Source organism: Spermophilus citellus (genome assembly GCF_964194105.1).
Source record: "Spermophilus citellus genome assembly, chromosome: 11".
In the NCBI taxonomy this organism is placed as follows: domain Eukaryota; kingdom Metazoa; phylum Chordata; class Mammalia; order Rodentia; family Sciuridae; genus Spermophilus; species Spermophilus citellus.
In genome coordinates, this window is record NC_138192.1 from 103960444 (window position 1) to 103986188 (window position 25745).

The 25745-nt window shown below is 34.4% G+C and overlaps 1 protein-coding gene across 1 annotated transcript; it reads right to left on the reverse strand.

The window, feature by feature from the left end:
* Positions 1–1016: 1016 nt before the first annotated feature.
* WDR12 (WD repeat domain 12) lies at positions 1017–25713 on the reverse strand. The gene is made up of 14 exons (XM_081261588.1): positions 25420–25713; positions 25068–25179; positions 20868–20962; positions 18287–18381; positions 17117–17223; positions 15893–16008; positions 15084–15238; positions 13614–13659; positions 10673–10758; positions 5204–5344; positions 4985–5090; positions 4726–4858; positions 2952–3024; positions 1017–1314 (listed from the first exon to the last, which is right to left on the reverse strand). The coding sequence occupies exons 2-14, from the start codon at positions 25106–25108 to the stop codon at positions 1237–1239; spliced, it is 1272 nt and encodes a 423-aa protein (XP_081117714.1). The 5' UTR covers positions 25109–25179; positions 25420–25713; the 3' UTR covers positions 1017–1236.
* Positions 25714–25745: the final 32 nt, after the last annotated feature.

Here is a 25745-nt window from a genome sequence, read left to right on the forward strand (position 1 = left end):
ATAAATGTCATGTTTGCAGTCTCTGGGATGGATATATATATATAGTCAGCAAAAAATGAGAAAAACAATGACACTGTATGTGAATTTTCTGGCTGCCTTTATTCAGTTTTTTTTTTCCTCCATTAAAATACACATTAAGAAATGATGTGATAACTGGAGCTCTTGGTATGTATAAAATGAGGACCATATCCTAAGGGTGAAAGGAGGTGGGGTCCTAAGGAAGGTGGAACAAAACCACTATTCAAGCCCTGCACTGCCTCTGGACTTCTACATACAAGAAAATTAAACTCCTAATTGGTTCAATCCACTATTAATTTGGCTCTCAACTGCAGCCAAATATAAATGTTGTTTCCCAGGCTTCAACAGGTACATCATTTGAAATGTACTGAATTACAGTCCAATAATGAGACGAAACTGATTCCCATATACTAAAAGGTTGTAAGTTTGAGGTCTCTGTCTGAGGAATACCAATCCATTAAAGACTGAAGTCACATTTTAAAAAGACATTTGTATTTGGTATACAACATACATAAAGACAAATGTTAATGTTATAAAATTTGTAGAATGTTTAATATACCAACCAAAAGATTTTGTCTGGAGAATATATTCTTATCTGTACATGAAGATAGGTTAGGGAAAGAGGAGATTCCTGGTTATCCTGAAATTTATATGCAATTTCTAAAGGATCTGACATATCTTTAATATGAAGTTCTTCATCTAAAATAACTCAATGAAGTCTTAATAAATTGGCAACATCTACATTTTTTAATGTTCTAAATATGTACAAAGTCTTATTTTCTTATAAACACTACTTGTTTTACCAAAAGGAAATTAGATTTCCATTTCTTTTCTTGTAACATTTTCTATTAATCTTTCTAAAAAGATGCTAACTAAAGAACCCAAGCTTCTCCAATAGAAATAAAAATATGGCCAATTAAGTACTCTAGTTCTAATAATATTCTTTTATAGTATTTCAAAAGCAAATATTAATTCAAACCAATAACTGTAAAAAGAAGTTTAAAAAATCTCAGTTTAATTTCCACAGTCTGTAGGGTAGAGAATACAGGCCACATTTTATTTTATACACACAAAATAAAAACGAGTAATATGTTAGCTTTCATGAAGGGTGAAAACCATAAACCTTAATCTAAAAGGCTGCATCTGCATCAGCATAATCTGATGATTCTCTACCAATTTCATTTACAGAATGCCTCTATATCAAGTCATTATTCACTTTCATGCCCCCACATGGGAAGTGGTAGGGGAATATCTGTAGGAATACAATTTATTGTCTGCACCTCCACTTAGAAGTAGCTGTATAGAAAGAGAGAAAAATACATAAAAACATAAGTAAGTACAATTATTCCACATAATAGCTAAGCCTAAACAATTATTCCATATAATAGCTAAGCCTAAATAACCACTAATAATTTGTTTAAAAAAAAAAAAACAAAAACAGCTAACTAAAGAACCCAAGCTTCTTCAACAGAAATAAAAATATGGCCAATTAAGTACTCTACTTCTAATAATATTCTTTTATAGTATTTAGGAATTACAGATGAGCAGTTAACAGACATTGAACATTAGCACTTATAGGGACCACTTACAGAAAATTTCACTACTATTTGGGTTGAGTACCCCTAATTCAAAAATCTGCGGTTTGGGCTGGGGAGGTAGCTCAGAGAAGAGTGCATGTGGGAGGACCTGGGTTCAATCCCCAGTACTAAAACAAATCAAAAGCAAAAATCTATACTTCAGAATACTCCAAAATCCATGTTTTGAGCACAAACATGATGCCACAAGTGGAAAATTCTGCACCTGACCTCATGTGATAGGTCACAGACAAAACAGACATACCAAAATACATTGTATAAAATTACCTTCAGGATATATATATATATATATGAAATAAAAACGAATTCTGTGTTTAGACTGTGTCCCATTTCCAGGATAACTCATTTATGTGCAGATATTCCAAAATCTGAAAAAAATCTGAACTTTGAAATGCTTTTGGCAGCAGGCATTTCAGATACTCAGCCTGTATGATGATACAGGATACTAAAACATCAAAAATGATCATTTGAATTTGGTTGAGGGACAGTATGCTATTGTACTTTCTATGAAGCTTTTGTCAAGATATGTAATAAAATAGTTTGAAAATTGATACACTTTTCCTTACTTAAGAAAAACAAAAGTTTTTAAAGGATAGTGCATTAATTGTTTGCAAATGGATATTGCAAATTATTCAAGTTGCCCTGGGACCTGTATTTAGAAAGAATTCTTAGGCAATAAGACATTATGTGTATACATACAAAATTAAATGGTAATTCTTTAAACACGTTTTATAATTCATATTTATTACATAGGATTTTTGTGACTAGTAAATACTTTGATCCAGTTAGTCTGAAATAGTGAATTTATGGACTTAAAATCTCTCATTAAGAATCTCATGAGAAGGGCTGGAGCTGTGGCTCAGTGGTAGAGCGCTTGCCTAGCATGAATGAGGCCCTGGGTTCGATCCTCAGCACCACATAAAAGTAAACAAATAAAATAAAGGTATCCTGTCCATCTACAACTACAAAAAAGTTTTTAAAAAGACTCATGAGAGGAGCTGGGGTTGTAGCTCAGTGGTAAAGTGTATATCTGGCACATGTGAGGCACTGGGTTCGATCCTCAGCACCACATAAAAATAAATAAATAAAATAAAGGTGTTGTGTCCATCTAAAACTAAAAAAATATAAAGATACTCATGAGAGAAAAGAAATTGCTTCAAAATTTCAAATTTTACTATTATCAGAAAACAAAATAGTTTCTTGAGATGTGAGGTTTTTTATTGCAGAACAAAATTATAAAAATGATATACATTGAAACTAATAACTTTATAAACACAAATACCATATTTATTCTAATAATATAGTCTCCTTTTCACCAAGTAACTAATGAATTCTTACCCCTATGTCTGTCCAGTCCACACTTAGAACCTTATCTTCATGAGCAGCCAGATCATAGAGAGGAGCCTTACAACTAAAAAAGGAAAATATTAACATACTATATATATTCACAGGATTAAAACAAACATTTATGAATAATCACGCTTTCCTGAAAATTTTACAGGATTTACCATCCTTGCCTGAATAACCATTTAATCTGAGTCTTAACCACCTTTACTATTTTTCTTGTATAATCAGCAGACTACAGAGGTTTATTACAACAAATATATTCAGGAAAAATGTTACTTAGTTTTAAAGATTTATTCATAATTAGGCCCATTTCACACCTCCTTCATTATTTTTCTTTTATACCCAAATCGTAGCTTTGTTTTTTTTGTATACACTTTATCTAGCCATTTCTACCCTGATAACTTCTATATTTATATTTTTAGCCCAAACTTCTCCCTTGAGCTACACATGTATATCCAATTGCCTGACAGTTGGATGGGCACAAGAAATTTGAAACAACAAATCAAAACTTCTGATTTTCCTTCATATATCAATTAATTGTTCTACCCTTCCCCACCATGGTTAAGTGGCACCACCAATCACCTAACTGCTTAGGCAGAAAATGAGAGCATTATCCTGATTCCAATCTTCACATTGAATCCATAAGATAGTAATCCTGCCTGAGCCATCCTCATACACCTAGTACCCAGTTATTTATCTGTAATGCTGCCACCACAGTTCAAGTCACAATTATCTGTGTCTTGAATTATGATAGCCTCTCTGCTTTCATTCTTGCTCCCTTGCTCAAAACCCTCCAAAGCATTCCAATCACATTTAAAATAAAACCCAAACTCATTACCATGTTTTAGCAGGTCACCACCAGCTGCTTCATGTCCTGCCACTCTCCTCTCTGCTTACTCTACTCCATCAACACTGGCCTTCTTGCTATTTTGCCAATATGCCAAGATTCTTCCACCTTATCTGTTGTTCCCTCTGCTGTGATATGTGCATAGTTCATTCCTTCCCACTATTAGCTCACTACTGCAATATCAGAGGGACCCTCCCCCAAGAAGTGTTCCTTTACTCAGCTACTTTCTTCATAGAACTTACTACTATCATCAGAAATTATGTTAACTGCAATGTAAAATGTTTAAAATGAATATAATAGCTTCTGGATGTTAACAAGTCATGTATCATAAAACAGTATTATAATGTATTACAAAGCAGATTTAAGGCCAAAAACAACAACACACAAACAGGCATTTAGTTAATGCATCTTTTCTACTTGTAAAGACATGTAAATAAGTTCTGTATGCAGTTTTTTTGGAGTGCGCTCGCTCATGCTTGCTCTCTCTTTCACGCTCTCTCTCTCTCTCTCTATTATTATTATTATTATTATTATCATTATCATAGCACTAGCCTGTAAGTAAAGAAATATACCTTTAACACATAATTATAATTTTTCTATTAACAATTTATATTAAGGTTCAAGATAATCTTTCTAAACTATTTTTTCCTGTTTTATAACAAAGTCAGAAAGATAGATTATAAACTTCTGATTTTTGTATTTTTTGATAAAAGATAAAGCAACATGGCATTAGGTTTTTTCAGAATGCTAAAAAACAACATACTAAAAATCCTTTGATTCTGGCTTTTTTGAAATATCAGTATTTTTGAATATTAGGTAGTAAAACCAAGAGCTTTTTTTCCTAACCCTTCCAGGCAGTTTTTTCATTTTATAATAGTAACTGATACCTTTGGTTTATAGAGAATAAAGAGGACTTACCTTCTTGTATCCCACAGCTTGACAATGTTATCTAAAGAGCCTGAAATCAGCTGCTGTTCATGAGTAGGAGACCACTTTACGGCTGTGACCCAGCCTGTGTGTGAGGTGAGGGATAGTGACACCAAAGAACCATCTGAACAAAGCAAAAAAGATAACAAGTACTAAATTTTAGAACAGAAAAATAGGCAGAACAAACCTAAAAAATATTTGGAGAAATCCTTTTTTTTAAAAAACATGCCCCAATATTTATACAACTCACCTTTGGTTCGGGGATCCCACAGTCTTATATGCCTATCTGTGCTTCCAGAAGCTAAACGTTTACAAAGTGGAGAATAGGAAATACAGTTAAACACTTTATTTCCTGTCTGAAAAGGAAAAGAAAAGTACATTTGACTATGATAGACTAAAAGTAAGCATTTCTAGAAGTTTTTGTCACTTAAAATATCAAAGTTAATCAGAGGAGTACTGAAATCCTTACCAAAGTTGACTTAAGACCGCCCGATTCAACATCCCATACTTTAATTGTGTGGTCCCAAGATGCACTGCAGATTTCTTCAGCATCTGACCAGAGTACTGAGGAAATTGCTTCTGTATGGCCAGAGAGGGTCACCATGGGAGTCTAGAATTGGAAGATCACCCCCAAAAAGGGAATAGCATTTTCATTTCAGAGTAATTAGAACAATAGTAGTAGTTATTAACTTCCAAAGCCATATGCCAGGTATTTTTGCCAGGTGTTTTAGTTTTGATATCCTGCTCTATTTCTTCTTTGTAACAATCCTCCAAGGTGGATATATCTGTTCTTATTTTATACATGAAGATACTGAAACTGAAATAATTGCTCAACATGATACAGCTTATAAGTGGCAGACTTGAGTTTAAACCCAAATAGCACTCCCAAGTTTCTAGTCTTTCTATTGTATTCTGACTCTTCCTCATCTGTTCTACTTTTCATTTTAAGCAGTATTAACACTAATTTAACTCTCTCAATGAATAAATATAATATTAAAGTCCTGTCCCCAAATGGCCTTGAACTGACCCAGTCTTTCCTCTCTTCTCCTATCCTGTAGTTCTCAGAATAACTGTAGAATATGCTGGGAATGTAACATCCTGAGATACGGATGGACTGACCGGAACAGCCTGGGCTCAGTTCCAGCCCCCCCTAGAAACAGGATGTCCTTCAAAGCATTGCCCAGTAGGTCTCATGACCTGTGGGTATAAACCCCAAGTGTTGCTGCTTTTTGGGATTCGTCACTGTGGTGAAAGTGGGGCACACAGTTAAGACTCCATCTACCCCGGGCAGCTTTCTTGGGAGATTGACTCACAATGGATCCTAGGCTTCTGTTGGCCCTTGCTGCTTCTTTGTAAGTGATAAAATCTATTTCATGTAACTTGTGGCATGTGAATGTGTTCTGTCTCACTGGACTAAAGCAATCAGTAAAACTGCAGTGGATGGAAGTGTATAAACTCTTACTCCTAGTGGTTAGCATAGTGATGATCTTTACTATCCTCTATGCAGTGGGGTGGGTCGGGGGGCTTCCTTGGTTGGGATCTGTTATTAATGAACCTGCTTCACAGTTAGTGAAAAAAACTTTTAGGACAGACAGACCTAGGTCTGAGTTGAGGTGCTGCCAATTTCTACATGACTCCTCCAGGTAAATTAATCTCAAAACATTCTTGGCACTCCACTTCCTCAGCATCTTTAAATCCTATTTGTTTTATTTGTTTGGTACCAAGCATTGAACTCAAGGTCTGCTTAACCACTAAGCCAAATCCCCATCCCTTTTTATTTTTTATTTTGAGACAGGGTCTCACTAAGCTGCTTCGAACCTTGCTAAATTGCTGAGGCTGGCCTCAAACTTGCGATTCTACTGCCTCAGGCTCCTGAACTGCTGGGATTATAGGCATGTGCCATCACACCCAGAAGTTCTATTGTTTAATCTTTAAAGGATGTCCATTAATTAAAAACCCCAAACTATGTATAGAGCCTATAAGGAATATGTGAGAAAGACAAAAAGAATTCTGGAGTGGGAGGCAGTCGGTCTCCTTTTGTAACTGTTAGAGTTAGATTTCTTAAATATAACCTCGTCTGTAACTGGAAGGGTTATGCTAGATCAGGGAATACACTTTATTAGTAAAATGCCAGAAAATAAATATTTTAGACTTTGCCAGCTACATGCAGTTTCTGTTGCATATTGTTATTTGTTTTTATAACCCCTTAAAAATGTAAAAACCATTTTTATAGCACTATAATATAAAAAGAAGTATACATAATATAAAAAATAAACCCAAAATGGTTGTTGGGCTGTGTTTGTCAATTCCTGGACCAATTATACAAATATTGCTTTTCTGGCTCTAAAATTTTCCTAAAAGTAGTAAAGGAACCTGATAAAGAAGTAGGAATAAGAAAGATAATCAGAAGCTTATAGGATAGAAAATGACAAGGTAGAAAGAAACAACAGGTAAACTATAAATAATAAGCTATCCCATTCTTAGATGGTAAGTCAAGAAAAAGGAAAACTTATGTTCACATAGAAACCTGAACATAAAAAATATTATACTGTTTTATTCATAACTACCTACCTGGAAAACAACTATCCTTCAACTTACAAATTATTAAACCAACTGTGGTATATCCATATAACAGAATCCTACTCCACATCTAAAAGGGACAAACCAATGATACCCTCAACAACATGAGTGAGTCTCAACTACATTATATGTTAAACAAAAAGGGCTGATATAAAAGACTATGCGCTTTGTTATTCTACTTCTGTGACATTCTGGAAAACTTGTAAAAACAGAGAACAGATCAATGGTAGTGAGGGTATGGAGGTGAAACTACAAAGGGGCAACATGAATTTTGTTGGATGAGAGACCCTTCTGCATCTTGGTTGTATGACTGATCAAAAGCCAAGAGCTGGGTTGGGTTGTAGCTCAGTGGTATAGTGCTTGCCTGGCACCTGTAAGGCACTGGGTTTAATCCTCAGCACCACATAAGGAAAAAAAAAAAAAAAAAAGCCAAGAGCTATAACCAAAAGAGCATGTTTTATTTTATTTTTTTAAAGAAGAAAAGTCAATATTGGTGTTATTACTATAAACAAACTGAAGCGGAATAGTACCGGAGGGAAAAAAGAATTATAAAGGAAGAAATTTTATGTTAATATATGAAGCAAATGACAACTAAATGATTGGCAACATTATTCATATTAATACAATTCAGGTACTGGAACAGAATGCAGAGGTGACTTTCAATATATGTCTTATTCCATTTTTTAAAAATCCAAAGTTTTCTATAATTTCTAATTACAGCAACATTTTCACTACAAAAATTAGCACTTTTCTGGCATTATTTCAAACAATAAATTATGAATACATGTATTTAAGCCCTATATAAAGCTAAATGAAAAACTGAATATACTATTATTTCTCTCAAATGAACAATGGAAGCAATTTTATAAATGCATTCCTCTAAAAATAAAAGGTATTAACCCAGGGCAGTGAGTGATATGAAATACCTGTAATTCATACATTCATTAAAGAACATGAGTCTAGAATATATAAAGAACTCTTAAAAATTTAGAAAAAGATAGACAAAATACTTTTTTATTTTTAAATTTTTTTCTTAGTTGTAGTAAGACACAATACCTGTATTTTATTTATTTTTATGTGGTGCTGAGGATGGAACCCAGGGCCTCGCAGGTGCTAGGCAAGCGCTCTACTGCTGAGCCACAATCCCAACCCCAATAACTTCTTTTAAATGGGCCAAAAGATGAACAAACGTTTCACATTTAAATATCAAAAGGCTAGGGTTTAAATTAAGTTCCACTAAACATCACCAAAAAATGGGTAAAATAATACACTTTTCCTTCTTTCTTTCTTCCTTTATTTTATTAGCTACACATGACATTACAGTGATCTTGGCAATTCATACATTTGAATCAATTACGGTATAATTTCTCATTTTTCTGATTAATAATACACTTTTCAAAAAGTAAGTTAATGTGTAGTCAAGTGTAGAGGGTTGCACCTGTAGTCCTAGCTACTAAAGTGAGTTAATATATGTATATGTTACATGGTAAAATAGTCATGGCATTGACCATATCGAGTGCTGGTGGGAATATGGAGTAATTTGAGCTTTCATTTACTGTTAAATGAAGTGAAAATTGATATAGCCCATTTTGGAAAACTTTTTGACAGTATCAAACATGCAGAAAGCCAAACATGTGCATACCTTGTGTGACCCAGCAATTCTACTTCTGCACAGTGATCACACACATAATCCCAAAGCCAAGTATAAAAACTTTCTTAGCAGATTTATTCATTGTGGCCTCAAATTGGAAATCAACTAAATGTCCATCAAAAGAAGAATTTAAAAATTGTGGTATATGAAATTTAAAAATAGGTAAAACTAACTAAGATGGTCTATGTCGGAGGTGATTATCTTTCAGTGTATATTGACTGTGAAGTAGACTAGAGGGAATTTTCCGGGTGCTGGTTATTCTCCATATTTTGATGTGAGTAGTGATTACTTGGGTATATACCTTTGTAAAAATTAATTGAGGTGTACATTTAAGCTGTACACTTTACTACATGAATGGCAAACTTAAAAAGAAAGAGAACAAACCTACCTTTTCAATAAGGAATTTTTATAACTTAAGAAATCTTTTTCTACTCAGATACATTCCTTAGAGATTTGATCAGAGAAATACATCAATAGAAATTACCACTGAATGCACTATTTAATTGGTACAGCACTTCCAGCTTTAATTTGTCCTACAAGAGTAAGGAAAATAAGTACTTGCCAGATCTTTCCTTTTGCAATTCAGCAGTATATTTTTAAATGTATTAAGAAGTTCTTCATTACTACTTTCAGTTGGAACCAGTGAGTGTATTGTTTATTGCATCTTAATGAGTTTGATGAATCATTTATGATCAACTTCATTTCTCATTTTCAACAGTATTTGTAAGATATCTTATTGGTGACCACAGAAATAAAGTGCAAATATGTGCTTGATTACTGCACATTCATTATAAATATTAGAAAATAAATGAGAAATGTTTACCTAAACCTTGCTCAGTATTTTCTTCTCATTAAGTATATAAAAACAAAGTAGATCACATTATGACACATATCTTCATAACAAAATAGAATGAATTAAGGATCTGGATGAAAAGTCAAACTCATGGAAGCAAGAGCAGACCTGTGATTGTCAGGGGCTGAAGTATAGGAGAAATTGGGAAAAGTTGGTCAAATGGTAAAAATTTTCACATATGAGGTGAACAAGTTCTGTGAATCTAGTGTATACCAAGGGTGATGATATCGTGTGTGTGTGTGTGTGTGTGTGTAATCATCATTTTACACATTCTGAATGTAGTCAATCTTTATTTGTCAATTGAACATTTTTTTAAGTAAAACAAAATCTGGATGAACTGTTCAAAATCTTGTTGAACAGTTCAATTTAATGGGATCTAAAAACTAAATGATAGAGGCAATTTCCAAATTAAACTCCTAGTGAATTAGAAGATATGACTTGCATCCCTAGTAGAAATTATATCCTTACTATGTGAAATAAATAATATTGAAGTCAGTTGCTTCACTTAACTCTAGTGCAAGATTTAAAAACAAAAGATCCTAATTCAGAGTGTACCATGAAATCAATTACAATAGCTCTATAATCAGCCTACCAAGCTGTAAGCCTAACTCAATGCTACTCAATTCCACCATTCAGATAAATGTAGCAACAGTACAAGGTTTATAAGAAAAATTTACAAATTTACTGAAAGAAAGCTTAATATTTTTCACCTACTGAAAGCAATCATCTTTTTTTTAGTAGGTTTATAAAGTGAAGAAGGTAAAACAAAAGAAAATACAAATAGGAAATGCTGTTCAATTACCACATATTTATTAAGACAGATCTAAGAAATTACAGTCAGTTCTACTACTTACCCTTGTTAGCCCCAATTGTTCTGTTTTCTGTTTCTTTCTTGGTCTATTTGTGGATTCCTCCATTTCATCTTCTTCATCTGTGGGGACTGCATCAGAGAGAACAAGATTTAATATTGGAAAAACGTTGTCAATATTAATTACAAACTGTTTGAAAGAATTTTTTGGGGCTGGGGATGTGGCTCAGCGGTAGCGCGCTCGCCTGGCATGCGTGCGGCCCGGGTTCGATCCTCAGCACCACATACCAACAAAGATGTTGTGTCCGCCGATAACTAAAAAATAAAATATTAAACTTCTCTCTCTCTCTCTCTCTCTCTCCCTCTCTCCCTCTCTCTTGAAAAAAAAAAAAAAAAGAATTTTTTGCATCTCTGGGTATACAGTTTTTCTGTATTATCTCAGTTCATTAGGAAAAGGATTTTTTTTTTAATCATTTTGGGAAACAGAAAATTATACATTAAAAAAAATACCTGGATTACTAATATTCAAAAATAAGAATAAGATCACCATTATGAAAAGAAATCACTTTACCATAGCTATGAAAAATTACTTACTATTAGTTCTAGGAGTTACAACCAGATTGTACGTCATTACAAAGGAAGTACTAAGATAAACAATGTTAAAATGAGATACATTCAACTGTAATGCACCAATGAAAAAATGTGGGGAAAAAATGGACATACATTTCAGTCATCTTTATTCTCCTTGAGTATTTCATTTTTTTTTAACAAGGAAAAGTGATACATAGTTATTTTTTGTTTTGTTTTGTTTTGGTGATACTGGGGTCAAGCCCAGGGACTCACATGTGCTAACTAGGCAAGTGTATCTACCACTTGATAACTATCATTATGACTGGTATGAGAAGAAATCTCACTATAGTTTTGATCTACATTTCCCTAATTGCTAATGAATGTTGAACATTTTTTCATGTATTTGTTGCCATTTGTATTTCTTTTTGAGAAATGTCTGTTTAATTAATTTGCCATTTATTAATTGGGGCTTTTTTTTGGTATAAAGTTTTTTGAGCTCTTCATATATTCCAGATATTAATCCTCTATCAGAAGAGTAGCTAGCAAAGATTTTCTCCCATTCTGTAGGTTCTTTCTTCACATTCTTAATTGTTTCCTTTGCTGTGCAAAAGCTTTTTAATTTGATGCTGTCACATTTATTAACTATTGAGCTATTTCCTCAGCCCCCTGATTTTTGCTTTTTAAAAATCTTTGTTACATATCATTGGACAGGTAGCACACCCAGATTGAAAACTACAGATTTTAATGTTTTGTAACTCTAATGAATATTAATCTGCTTTCCCTAATGTGATTATAAACCCCTAAAAGTGATAGCTAACATACAATATCTCATTTATACAGCTCTATCAAAATATACCACAAAAGGAAAAACTTCTAAACTAAACTGCTTTCTTCCTTAAATTTGTTTGTTTTCATCATTTTTATAAAATCTACTAAAATGGATCTTATACATAATTATTTAGAACTAGTTAAGTTTTTCTTGATTCCTCTTAATTCTGCTTTCTGAACGGTATGGAGGGTATTATACTGTAAAACAGCAGTTCCCTCAGAAGTAATATTCTGGTCTTTTTACCTGTGCAATTAATAGTTCTAGTTACAAGATTTTAAAATCCAAATATTTGGATGTGTGCTTTTCCTTTTTTTCTTCCCACCAGTATCTCTTATTATCATCAAGGCATCGTCCTCTGAGTCTTTCCTCTCTTCCAACTGCTCCTTTTAATCTGTTTTCCAAGTAAGAATATTAACCTTGATATTACCAATTTCATTGAAAAATTTTTTGTTAAAAAGTAGGGCTGGGGGGGCTGGGGATGTGGCTCAAGCAGTAGCGCGCTCGCCTGGCATGCGTGCGGCCCGGGTTCGATCCTCAGCACCACATACCAACAAAGATGTTGTGTCTGCCGAGAACTAGAAATAAATATTGAAAATTCTCTCTCTCTCTTAAAAAAAAAAAAAAAAAAAAAAAAAGTAGGGCTGGGGATGTGGCTCAAGTGGTAGCGCGCTCGCCTGGCATGCGTGTGGCCCGGGTTCAATCCTCAGCACCACATACAAACAAAGATGTTATGTCTGCCGAAAACTAAAAATAAATAAATATTATTAAAAAAAAAAAAAAAAAAAAGTAAACCAGAGGCTGGGGTTGTGGCTCAGTGGTATAGCCCTTGCCTGGCATGTGTGAGGCACTGGGCTCAATCCTGAGCACCACATAAAAAAATAAACAAAATAAAGTTAAAAAAACAAACAAACAAACTACACAGAGATTTCATCTTTTTTTTTTTTTAAGTATACCAGCTTAACTAATAAATTACTCTATCTCAAAAGTCACTATTTTTTTTTTCTCTTTTTCTGCAGTTCTGGGATTGAACCCAGGGCCTTGCAAATTGTAAGCAAGTGCTCTATCACTGAGCTACATCCCCAGCCCATTCTTTTTAAAATGACTTAAAGTGAGTAAAGATTATTCAAAAGATATTTTTGTTTATTTCTATGTTTCTTGAGAGAGAATTTTTAATATTTATTTTTTAGTTCTCGGTGGACACAACATCTTTGTTGGTATGTGGTGCTGAGGATCGAACCTGGGCCGCACGCATGCCAGGCGAGCGCGCTACCGCTTGAGCCACATCCCCAGCCCCAATTTCTATGTTTCTTAATAAGAGAACTGTGTGAGAATTAAAGTGATCATGTTCCACTGCACCACTGTTGATGCTTGGGGCAATTCAATCTTATCCAATAAATAAGGGAGAGACAGGGTAAAAAATAAAGTCTTAAAACACACAAAATATTCTAATATGTCACTATAATATATTCCTTTATACAGATCCTAAAAAGCTCTGTTTATGTTTATGGCAAAACATGGGTGTAATAAGTCCTATCAATTGAATTCTTAAAACATTAATAAGCCAAAATAATAGGAATATTTAATTTACCTGTAGACCAGATCTTTAGCATCTTATCCCAGGAACCACTGCAAAACTGAACAGATAGAGATGAAGGGGAAAAGCATGTGATAAAACTCATATTTGCCCTGTTTTTTCTGCTATTTGATTTGAAAACTGACTTTGCTTATTTAATCTCGGTGGAACACAGGCTTTGAAATCCTTTACTACCACGGTATCATCTGCCCAGCTTCCTAGTCTCATGGGACCTGCTGTATTCTCAGTCTCCACAGCAGTCAAGGGAGCTGCCATTATTATGTGCTCTGGTGGTGTTTACTTAGATCAGGGTGAGCAACTGACCTACACTGTACTAGTCATTTTCCCCCCATTTAGAACCTTTAAAAACCCCTATGTTCCAAGAACGGAAGTTTGTCTTTCTCCAGAAACAGAGAATATAGGATTATAAGACCTGGGAAATGTTTACTATCATGTGGAGAAAGCCAATTTTGGGCAAGAGAGAATAAAGTTGACTTAAGAAGACAAGAAGGTGAGGGTATGCTAGCCACATTCAGGCTTCCACTCCACTAGCTCCTGAGGCTCAAATGCATCATCACCTTCCTAATGATATGGTGGTTCACTCTTGTTGGACATCATAGGTCCAATAAGCCTAAACCAGTTTATGATGAGTTTCTGCCTTTTATAGTCAAAGAGTCAGTGTATGATTAATTCACCTAAATTTCAAGTCCATAACATGTAAACTTTCTGTATGGCTCAAAATGAAAAATCAAATCTTTACCTTTAAATGTATCAAATGTCCTCTGTTATTCTAACTGGCAAAGAAACATGGAAACACTCTTAAATCTAGAATACTTTTTTCTTTTTAAATATTTTTTTAGTTGTTGATGAATATTTTATTTATTTATATGTGGTGCTGAGGATTGAACCCAGTGCCTCACACATGCTAGGCAAGTGCTCTACCACTGAGCCACAACCCCAGCCTGAATCCACAATACTTTATGTGGCCTAGGAAACTTTCAAATTTTAAAAGGGTTTTTAAAACCTCATAAGTCAATACAGTATTGCTCTTAGGTTTGTGTCCTTTTTAACTAACATTTACCATTTTGTCATGATAAAGAGTACATCAGCATTAATGGTAAAACAAACTCTCTTAACATTAATGTATGCTATATCTCAGATTATTGTTTTAGGTATTTTGAATTGATGACAGCATTTAGAGTAGCTGATTAATTACTATGATTAAAGAAAGAAATTACTTGTTTACCTGACTTCTTAAGTATTTTACAGTTTATTTAAGGTTCTAAACCAGTGCTATCCAGACTAGGGAAGAAATCTTTATATCTCTTATTGCATGAGTATTTGCTTAGGGTTTCAAATCATTCTTTAGCCACTGATTGTTAGGAAAGTATATGAATTACGGGGAATTTACATAAAGGAAAAAAAGTTTAGTAAAATGCTTAAATTCTACTTTAACAAAGTACTAATAACTTAGTAGTTACTTACTTTAGTTCCTGAGCTATCAACAGCTATAGAATCCACACTTCCAGCATGACCTCTGCAACAGTGTAGGGCTTTCACTTTGTTTTTCTCTACATTCCACTCCCACAAGAGAATGGTCTGATCCATAGAGGCACTCAGTAGTAAGCAAGACAAACTATCTGAAGAAAAGAGAACACAATAACAAGAAACAAATTAGTACAAAATTTATATAATCATGTTCTTAAACTGAAAAATTCAAAATTTTTGATGGATTTAAAATATAAATGCACATAGGAGGCTTTTAAAAGAAAGTTAATGTATACACCTATAATCTTAGAGACTTGGGAGACTAAGGCTTGAGGATCACAAATTTGAGGCCTGCCTCAGCAACTTAGTGAGATCCTGTCTCAAAATAAAAAAATTGAAAGTGTTGGGAATGTAGCTTCAATTTTAGTATTGCAAAAAGATAAAATAATGATAAAAATAAATTTTAAAAAATAAAGAAATCTAACATGGCATAAAAGGAAAGAATCTTTAAAATTAGAAGATATGCATTTAACACACTCAAGAAACTCAAAAATATATACTATCTAATATAATGTTAGAAAAGATTCACTGCCATCAATTTATGGATTTTTTTTTTTAAATGTCCTTTTCTTCTTGAACAGTGTTTTTTTTTTTTTTTTTAACACTGTGTTTTTGAAAGATCTTACAAGAACTATGGCATGAAGCATTTCATACCCATTCTACTCTCCATTCTTAACCTGCTCTGAAAATAGGATATTTCCAAATTCCTTTCTAGTATTCCTCTTAGTTTCAGCAAAAAGTCCTACCTTTTTTCACCCAGGCCACATCTTTTACAACATCTGTATGTCCCACAATTGTCATTATTGACTTTCCTTCCAAGGACCAGATTCGAGAAGTCTTATCATAAGAACCAGTCAAGATCCTATAAAGAGGAAAAAAATTCTGTGAACTTAATAAAGAGGCTTTTTCAAGCTCTGAAAATCAGTTGTTTCTATGGCAACTACAAAATAAATGGTGATTATATTTTTAAATGCTTTTTATTTATTCATTATTTGTTTGTTTATTTTAGTTGTCAATGGACCTTTATTTTATTTATTTACATGTGGTGCTGAGAATCAAACCCAGTGCCTCACACATACTAGGCAAGTGCTCTACCACTGAGCAACAACCCCAGCCCTTAAATGCTTTTTTAATATGAGGATTTTAAAATATATCAGATGTTACATTATACTTTAGAGTTTTCCTGACCTACTAATATAGCAACTGAAAACCCTATATTTCACTTTTATTATTATTGAAAATACTAGAAATCCCAGGGAAACTATGCAAATAGTTTATAAAGCCTAATAGTGCTTTGTAATTAACCAGGGAAAAGCATTAAAGAGATAAACAGGGCTGGAGATGTAGCTCAGTGGTAGAACATTTGCCTAGCATGTACAAGGCCCAGGATTCAATCCCAACACCACAAAAAGTAACAAAGCAAGAAAAAATATTTAAAGTAAAATCAGTAAAAACATGGCTTTGTGTAATAATTCCAGAGACTCATTTTTAAAGGTAAGATCTTCCTATGATTCACTCTTGAGGTAGTCTTCTACAAGTAAGTTCATTACGGATTTACTCTGAGCCATCCACTGTGCCGACTGTAGCCCTAAATTTTCATGATCTGCATCTTCATGGTAGTAGGCCAGGAGATCTGTGGCTATGAAAGTTACTTTTCTTTTAGGAAATAAATTATATCCCTGGTCGTAAAAGCAACATACTCAAACCCAGTAAATTAAATACTTTAAGACACTTGACTTGTATAAAAAATAAAGGTCACACCTTGGAAACAGAAAAGAAACCTACCAATAAATACCAGTTTTCTTTTTGAATACACTGAAGGCGAAAATCTTTCTGTCTGCTGTGATCACTAATACACATATAACAAACTTACTCTGACAAAGAACAGGGAGTTGGAAAAAATATTCATATAGTGGATTTAAAAAGACTTAAGAAAGTAAGAAAAGAGAAGAATATTCATCTATTAGTACCATTCCTCTGCTCCTTTAATTGAACTGATCCAGTCATCATGGAACATGCATTGCTCTGGCTGGGGTGCAGTGTACTTCTCCACATATTCTAGTTCCACAACCTCTTCCTAGTCAGCGAGAAACCAGAAACCAGAAATCAATTGGAGATTTGGTTTTAAAATATTACTATGAAGATAAAGGAACCCCCAACTTAATGTATCTCCTTCATGTTAGTCTCCTTTATAACCCAGAAAATTTGGAGCCACTGAAAAAGTAAAAAACAAACAGTGTGCTACGAATATATATACGGGGTTGTGGCTCAGTGGTAGAGCACTCACCTTGCACGTGCGAGACACTGGGTTCAATCCTCAGCACCACATAAAAATAAATAAGTGAAATAAAGCTATTGTGTCCACTACAACTGAAAAATAAATATTAAAAAAAAAAGAAATAGCCTTGGAAAAATTATGCTAAATGTGGGTGGAAAAACATGAAAAAACTTCAAAATAAAAAAGATAAAAGCCTACCATTTAATTGGTAGAGTTCCTATTTAGGATGTTGTAATAGTTCTAGAAATGGACAGTGATGATGGTTGCATAATATTGTAAATGAACTTGATGCCACTAAATTGTGTACTTATATATTTTACCACAATTTTTCAAACCACAAAAATTGTAAAATCAATTGTAAATTGTATATTTAATTATAAAAACAATATCAAGGAGGGACTGGGGTTGTAGCTCAGTGGTACAGCACTTGCCTTGCATGTGTGAGGCACTGGGTTCAATCCTCAGCACCAATTAAAAAAAATTCCTTAAAAAACAAAACAAAACCCAAGTCTGAAAATTAAAAGGGGAGGAAGCACAATAAATCATAATAACCTAACAGCCATAGTTTTTATATGTAAAAAATTATTTTGTATTGCTGTATTAGTATAAATATATTTGCTACTCCCTTTCTTGGCATTTCTTTCATAAATATGAAGAACATGTTAATTCACCTGCATTTTCTTGAATAACATGTTCTTATAAGAGGTTTAAAAATTAAATATATAGAAATTATGATTTCACAGAAGAAAACAATAATCAAAACAATCTTGGGTATTAGAGATAGATTCAGACTGCTTCTACAAGGAGTTGCAATATCTGATAATGCTTTAAGCAAAATACAGAAGGTAGTACTTGAACTTACTGATGAGATGTTCTCCAGTTCCATGTGTTTGAACAAGGGCATTCGCAAAAACTGGCCCTTGATAAGGAAATCAAACTCCACATGTTTGTGGAACTCTAAAAAAAATACAGAATAAAATTATTTGCATTCTTAGGGTCTGAAGTATTATTAATAAAGATATACAAGAATCCCTGAAATAAAAACATACACATTAACCCACTATGGCCTGAGTTTCTCTAGAATTTCTTATAGCACATCAGACAAATGTATTTCAGTAAACCATGTGAATTTTTAAGAACAATAATACTTTGTTCTGTTGGTATAAGATTTTTCTTACTATTGCTGCTATAATTGTTGTTTTATTATTATTATTATCATCATTACGGTATTGGGCATTGAAATTGCATCTTCAAAGTTTTCTTTAGTGTGTTACTCTATCACCTATGTAGGCAGTAAACTAGCCATACGTAAAGTTTGGTGAGATTTCTAGTTTCATTTTTTTGGCAAGATTATTTGTAGGCATGTATTTCCTCTGCATCATAGGAGGATGCACATAACATTTAGTTCTGTCTCTTTTTAAGATGTTATGATCCACCTTTGGACTCAGATGATGTCAGTTGGATCCAAAGCATCATAATGTTCCCTGTCAGCTATTAACCTTCTTAATGGCCATAGCAGCTAATGGTAATCACACTTATATCCTTTGTTTCACTTGGAATCAGGAACTAGTAATCTAATTCTATCATTCTTTCTATACTTGTTAGCTATAATCCTCCTAAAAGAAAAATTCCCTCATCAACTATTTGGCTTGCTGTGTTTTAAAAAATCTTAAATCTGAATCATTTGTATCTTTAACTCAAGAGCAGTTATTGACAGTTATTCAATTTATATTATATAAAATTTTGTCATTTTATATATAAAAATGACAAATATTTAGTCTGTAAGTTCAGAAGTTTATAAATCAGAATTGTTATACATTCACAATTAAAGTAAAGAACTGGATCAACTGCAAGTGCTACAAGAGGCCAGGTGTGATGGCACACTCCTGTAACCCCAGTGACTCGGGAGAACAAGGCAAAAAGATCACAAGTTTGAGGCCAGCCCCAGCATGTTGTCAAGACACTGTCTCAAAATAAAAAATAAAAAGGGCTAGGAATGTAGCTCAGTGGTAGAGCATTCCTGAGTTTAATCCCCAATACTGCAAGGAAGTAAACAAAAATGCTACGTGAGTATCTTTGAATCAGAACTGTAGCTTGCTAGCAATAAATATATTACAGGCCCTGAATATCCCCAACTTAAAAAAAAGGCTGTTCAAAAACATCATATCAAACTTCACAAAAAAATTATGGGACTACTTGAAGATGAAGAAGGGGCAAATATCAGGCATTAGTTTATAACTCTTATCTACCCATTCTTCCAACTAAGGCATTCCTCTAATAGAAGAGCTGCTTTGCAGCATTGAAAACAATTGGATAAAAACATGCTTGCCTCTACATGGTACTACTTTGACAAATTTTGTTTTTAAAGATTACACTTTATGTGGCACAGCGGTAGTGCATTTGCCTGGCTTGTGTAAGGCACTGGGTTCGATTCTCAGCATCACATTACGAATAAATAAATAAATAAAAGGTTTGTCAACAACTAAGAAAATATTAAAAAAAGAAGATAACACTTTATTTTATTTTTCATTTTTTATGTTCAGTTTTCTGTTTTATCTAATGTTCCTTTACTTTTAAAAAAAAGAACAAACATACTGAAAATTTCAAATGTATAAAAAAGTAGAGAACAATAAGCCCTTAAAGACTTATCATCTAACTTCAACAATTAACAACTCATGGGCAATCTTATTTCATCCATATTTTAATGCTCATTATGCAGTTTCACAGACAACTCATTAGTTCATATATGCTTAGTATTTAGCTTTAAAATGTTTTTACTTGATATTCTTGTATGTAAGATTTTTTTTTTAAGATGGACACCATATCTTGACTTTATTTATTTTATTTATTTGTATGTGGTGCTGAGGATTGAACCCAGTGCCTCACACATGTGCGAGGTAAGCGCTCTACTGCTGAGCTATAACCCCAGCCCCTATATCCATTACATTTGTATGACTTCTGAAAACACATACACACACAAATACCAGTATTATACTGGCATTTTGTTATAACATAAAACAAATACTCAAATTCAGATACTTTTGTTTTGCTTTGCAGCTAAAGAGATGTGCAGCTTTGAGCTTCACTAGCAAGTGGGACCTAAGCACTGAGACACTTATTTTATGCCTACATAATTCACCCTCCATATCATGGTCATACTGCCTTGAGTATCTCTGTATCACAACCAGTATGCTAAAATCTTTATTCTTAAATTAAAATCACCTTACCTCCATATTGACTTAAAAAGCAGATTAAACAGAAATATTTTTTTTTCCTGAGTATTTTTCTTTCAAAGTATCATGCAGTAGAAAAATCTGTATGTTACAATTTATATTACTGTTACAAAATTCATATATTGAGTCAAATAAATAAAAATGTATCTTAGTGTAGCTATTGGTACTATACCCTCTGAACTTCTCTGAGTCAAAAGCATATATACCCACCATTTTTGGCCTCCAGCAATTTATTGATGATGTTACTAAGGTCAGCAATTTCAGAGGTGGCAGGAATTGAGAAGGGAACATCATCTACCACATATCTATAAAAAGAAAACAATATGTGAAAATCAAATCAACAAATATTTTAACAAATGTGTATTGATTCATTCAACAAACATTTATTGGATAACTACCACACTGAGTAAACAAAATGAATGAAAATATGTCTATTCTCTAGTGAGGTTAAAGTCTGGTAATCAAATACAATTAGTTTTGTAAGAACAATGCTATAAATGATAATGGATACAAATGAGAGAATAAGAAGTGATAAGTCATTTCAATCAAAGAAAAGGAGTGGTGGTGCAAGGTCTGAAAGGATGCCTCAAAATCATTCTTAAGCCACATCTAGAAAAGTAATTTTTGCCAGGGGAGGGAGGAGTAGGCATGAAAAGTACACAAGAAAATAGGGAGAAGAGCAAAACAATAGCTAGGAGTTGTTTCTATTTCAGAAAGTGTGATTTTGCTTTAGGCAGTGACCAAAGATAAGGCTATGCCACGTTTATGAAATAGCTTTTACTGTTTTGAAAACACAGCATCACTGTAGCAGTCCAAGTTACAGAATATCATCAGAATTTTGTTTAGCTAGATCTTTCTGGGTGTGCAATGGAAACTGGATTAGGGGGGTGGGGAAATAGCTCAATTGGCAAAGTGCTTGCCTGGCATGCCCAAGGCCCTGGGTTCAATCCCCAGCACCACAAACAAAAAAAGAAAGGAAAAAAAAGAAAAAAAGAAACTGGATTAGAGGAACACAGGAGAAGAAGCAGATTAGGAGACTCATAAGAATGAATGTGGGAAAATATTTGCAAAATATATCTGATAAGAAGCTTGTAGCTAGAACATACTTAAAACTTGCAAATCTGTAATGAAAAGATAATTGAATTTTTTTTTAAATTGGCAAAGGATTTGAATAGATGGTTTTCCACAGAATATATAAAAATGGCCAATAGGCTCAGAAAAGATGTTCACAGTTATCAGAGAAATGCAAATCAAACCATGAAGAAATATCACATGATACTAGGGTTGCTGGAGTGCCGCAGTCTGGCTGGGCACAAATAACCGGGAGGTCACGAGCCACTTGTAGATTCAAGCAGGAATGAACTTTATTCCCACGGGAACTCCCCAGGAACTCAATGGTAACTCCGGGAGAAGTCAAAAGTAGCGGGCATCCGAGGTAGCAGGAGCCGCCCTATTGCCGGACAGCAGAGGTCCATATACACAACTGAATACACAGCCTGCCCCAATCCAGCATCATCCAGTTACAGCAATCAGCCATCATCCCAATAATTATACACAGCTTAACTTAACCATCATCATCCTAGTGGCTCGCTGGTGCTACCCCTCAACCACTCCTTCTGGCAAAATGCCAGGAGCCATCCTGACTTGGTTGTGGCTCTCAACACTGGAGAAAAAAGAAAAAAAAAAACAGCTACTAAAAGATACTGATGAGGTATAGAGAAACTGGAACCCTCATACATAGATGGTTATAATGTAAAATAATGTAGCTGCCTGGAAAACAGTCTGACAGTTTCTCAAAAAGTTACATGTGGAATTACCAAATGAAAACATGTTCACACAAAAACTTGTAAGTTAATGTTCGCATAAACACTATTCATAATAGGTGGAAACAACCTAAATGTTTAACAAATGGACATGAATAGAAAAAATGTGATATATCAATACAATGGAATATTATTTGGTCCTAAGAAGGAAAACATACTATAGCATAGATGAACCATGAAAACAACATAGTAAGTGAAAGAAACCAGTCACAAAGACCATGTATTAGGTGGGGTGTGTAGATCAGGGGTAGAGCTTTTGTCTAGCATTCTCTAGGCTTTAAGTTTAATTCCCAACACCTAAATAAATAAGCATATAAATAAATAATTCCATTTATAAAAAACATCCAGAATGGACAAATTTACATAAAAAAATAGTAGCTCTGGGGGCTGGGGATGTGGCTCAAGCGGTAGCGCGCTCGCCTGGTATGCGTGCGGCCCGGGTTCGATCCTCAGCACCACGTACAAACAAAGACGTTGTGTCCGCCGAAAACTAAAAAATAAATATTAAAAAAAATTCTTAAAAAAAAAATAGTAGCTCTGTGTTTACCTAGTGGTTGGGGCTGGGATGGTGGGGTGGGGTGAGGATAGCTAAAGGGTGATGAAAAATGTCTAACGTTGACAGAGGTGATGTGGCACAACTGCGAATATGATACTGTTGGTCCTCAAACTACCCTTGGAATAATAATAGCTATATATTTACCATGTCCCAGAAAGCAGTTATTCCAAAAAGTAACAAAACATAGAATTAAAATTTTTGCTTCTTCCTTTTACTATTTTGATCAATAAAACAGGGAGGGAAGAATAATGTGATTCTCTTTTACACACGTGCATACACATATACAGTGAATGTGAATTTTATATGTGTGTGTGCATATATGTGTGTGTGTGTGTGTGTGTGTGTGTGTATGTGTATACATATATATCTACACATACCAATATGTATTAATTGAAAGGAAGAAGCAGAACTTTAATTTCTACATTTTGTTGCCTAAGAATGGGCACAAACACACACACACACACACACACACACACACACAGAGTGATCTATTATTATTTCTTACAACTTTCTGTGAATCAACAATTATCTCAATAAAAATTTCAATTAAAAAATACAATGGCAACTGGGCATGGAGGCGCACCCTGTAATCCCTGTGGCTCGGGAGGCTGAGGCAGGAGGATCATGAGTTCAAAGTCAGCCTCAGCAAAAGGAAAATGCTAAGCAACTCTGTCTCTAAATAAAATACAAAATAGGGCTGGGGATGTGGCTCAGTGGTTGAGTGCCCCTGAGTTCCACCCCTGGTACCCCCCCAAAAAGTAATAATAATGACAGTGGCTATGCTAGTGCATTATCACATTCCTTGAGAAATATTAAGGCTAAGTATATAAATTAATGTTCATTAATGATATGATTTATATATACTGTGAACAATATAAGAGTGAAAATGATTTAAAGGTTAACTCATAAAAGTTATAAACACTAAATCAAAGGTATAATCTTAATTCAAGAGGGAGATTTCTAAATTATGCCTGACATTAGCATAATCCAACAAACATTTGTGTATATATATATATATATATATATATATATATATATCATTTATCATTAGCACCAGAAAAATTTGACAAACATTGTTGACTCAGTCAACCCAAGAAGTTTAAGACATGGTTTCTGCATTTAAGGGACTTACAATATTAATAGTGCAACTTACACCACAAGGTAAGTACATAAGTAGATTTCAAATATGTTCTACAAATCTAGGAACCATTGGTAAAAATCGCTTTGTACACACATGCGCACACACACACAAAAATCAATGGTAAATGTTTGTATATAAATGATATTTACACATATGTAAGTACATTTTATAAAAAGAGTACAGCATACAACACAATATACACTGAATTGACTTCAGTTCTACCAACCCTCTATTCAGAGATCCACTTTCTACTACCCTGGTTTATAAAAGCATTTTCTATCACCTACTTAAAAAGAAAATAAAAAACAAGGAAGAACAGTAGAAGAAAGAGACCAAGGGGAAGGAGGAGGGGAGAGAAAGGGGAAATAATGGAGAATGATATCAGGCAAATTATATTTTTATATTGTGTGCATGAAGAAATAATGTAACAACGAATCTCACCACTAGGTACCATTATAATACATCAATTAGAAATACAGGGGAAAAAAGGCAGTTATGTTTTCAGAAGCCTTGAAACACCACTAGCAGCCAGTTTGTAACGACACGGCCCTTTTGTTCACTGTTCAAATTATGCATATGGTGTGCATCATTCAGAAAGCAAACCCGAAACCCTTCAGTTTCCTCCATACACAATTCAAATTATATGGAGCCCAGGAAGCGAGCAGTAAAGAGGTGATCTTGGAGACCCTCTGAGAGGTTCCTGAGAAACCCTTGCAAGGCACCACTTCCGAGGAGACCAGGGGCTCAAGTTAGGAGAACAGCAGGAACAAAGGGAAAAAAAGGTGGCGGGGAGTAGCGGACAGCAAAGACAATGACAATCAGGGAAAGACAAGAACACAAGGTCGTGCCTGGGAAAGAGGCTAATCCCGACGGCTGAGCCGCTTACTTACTTCTTGTTGTCAGTGTAGAAGCGTGTCTGGAGCTGAGCCATGGCGAGAAGACTTGCCCTCGAAAACGTATGAGTTAGCAGTCAAAAAAGAGGTGCTCTTTAACCTCTTAATACTACAAAAAGAGATAATTAAAATTAGTCTGCACGGGTAGGCGAGAACTGCAGTCCTAGCCTGATTTCGGCTTTCTTCCCCCGGGTTTCCTCAGCAGAAGGCACCACGAGGTTCACCTTCCACACAGGCCCAGCCCGCAAACATCAAATACCTATTCCTAGATTTAGGAATCACCGATTGGTAAAGCATAGTCTTAAAGGCAGAGTGCCCCCTTAATGTTTTTTTAGATTTCTTCACATACCTTTAGGCTGTGATCGATTAGGAAGCTTGAGAAATTTCCAACTCAAATCTGTATTTTAAAATAAAACACTATCGTTAGACTGGATACTTCAAACGCAGTTGTGAGATACTACAATTCCCAGGAAGCCGCGCGTCTCAAACGCTGTGACCACCGGGAACTGTAGTCTTGTCACGCTGTATCAAGATCTCTTATTTGCATTAAATCCTCCTGACTCCAGCCAGATATTTATTAAACTTCCTCTAGTTGACTAAGGTCTTCGCAAGTTCCTTTTCTTAGGTATGTTCTCAACCACAACCTGACCCACCCATGACTTTTCCCGAGTTCTC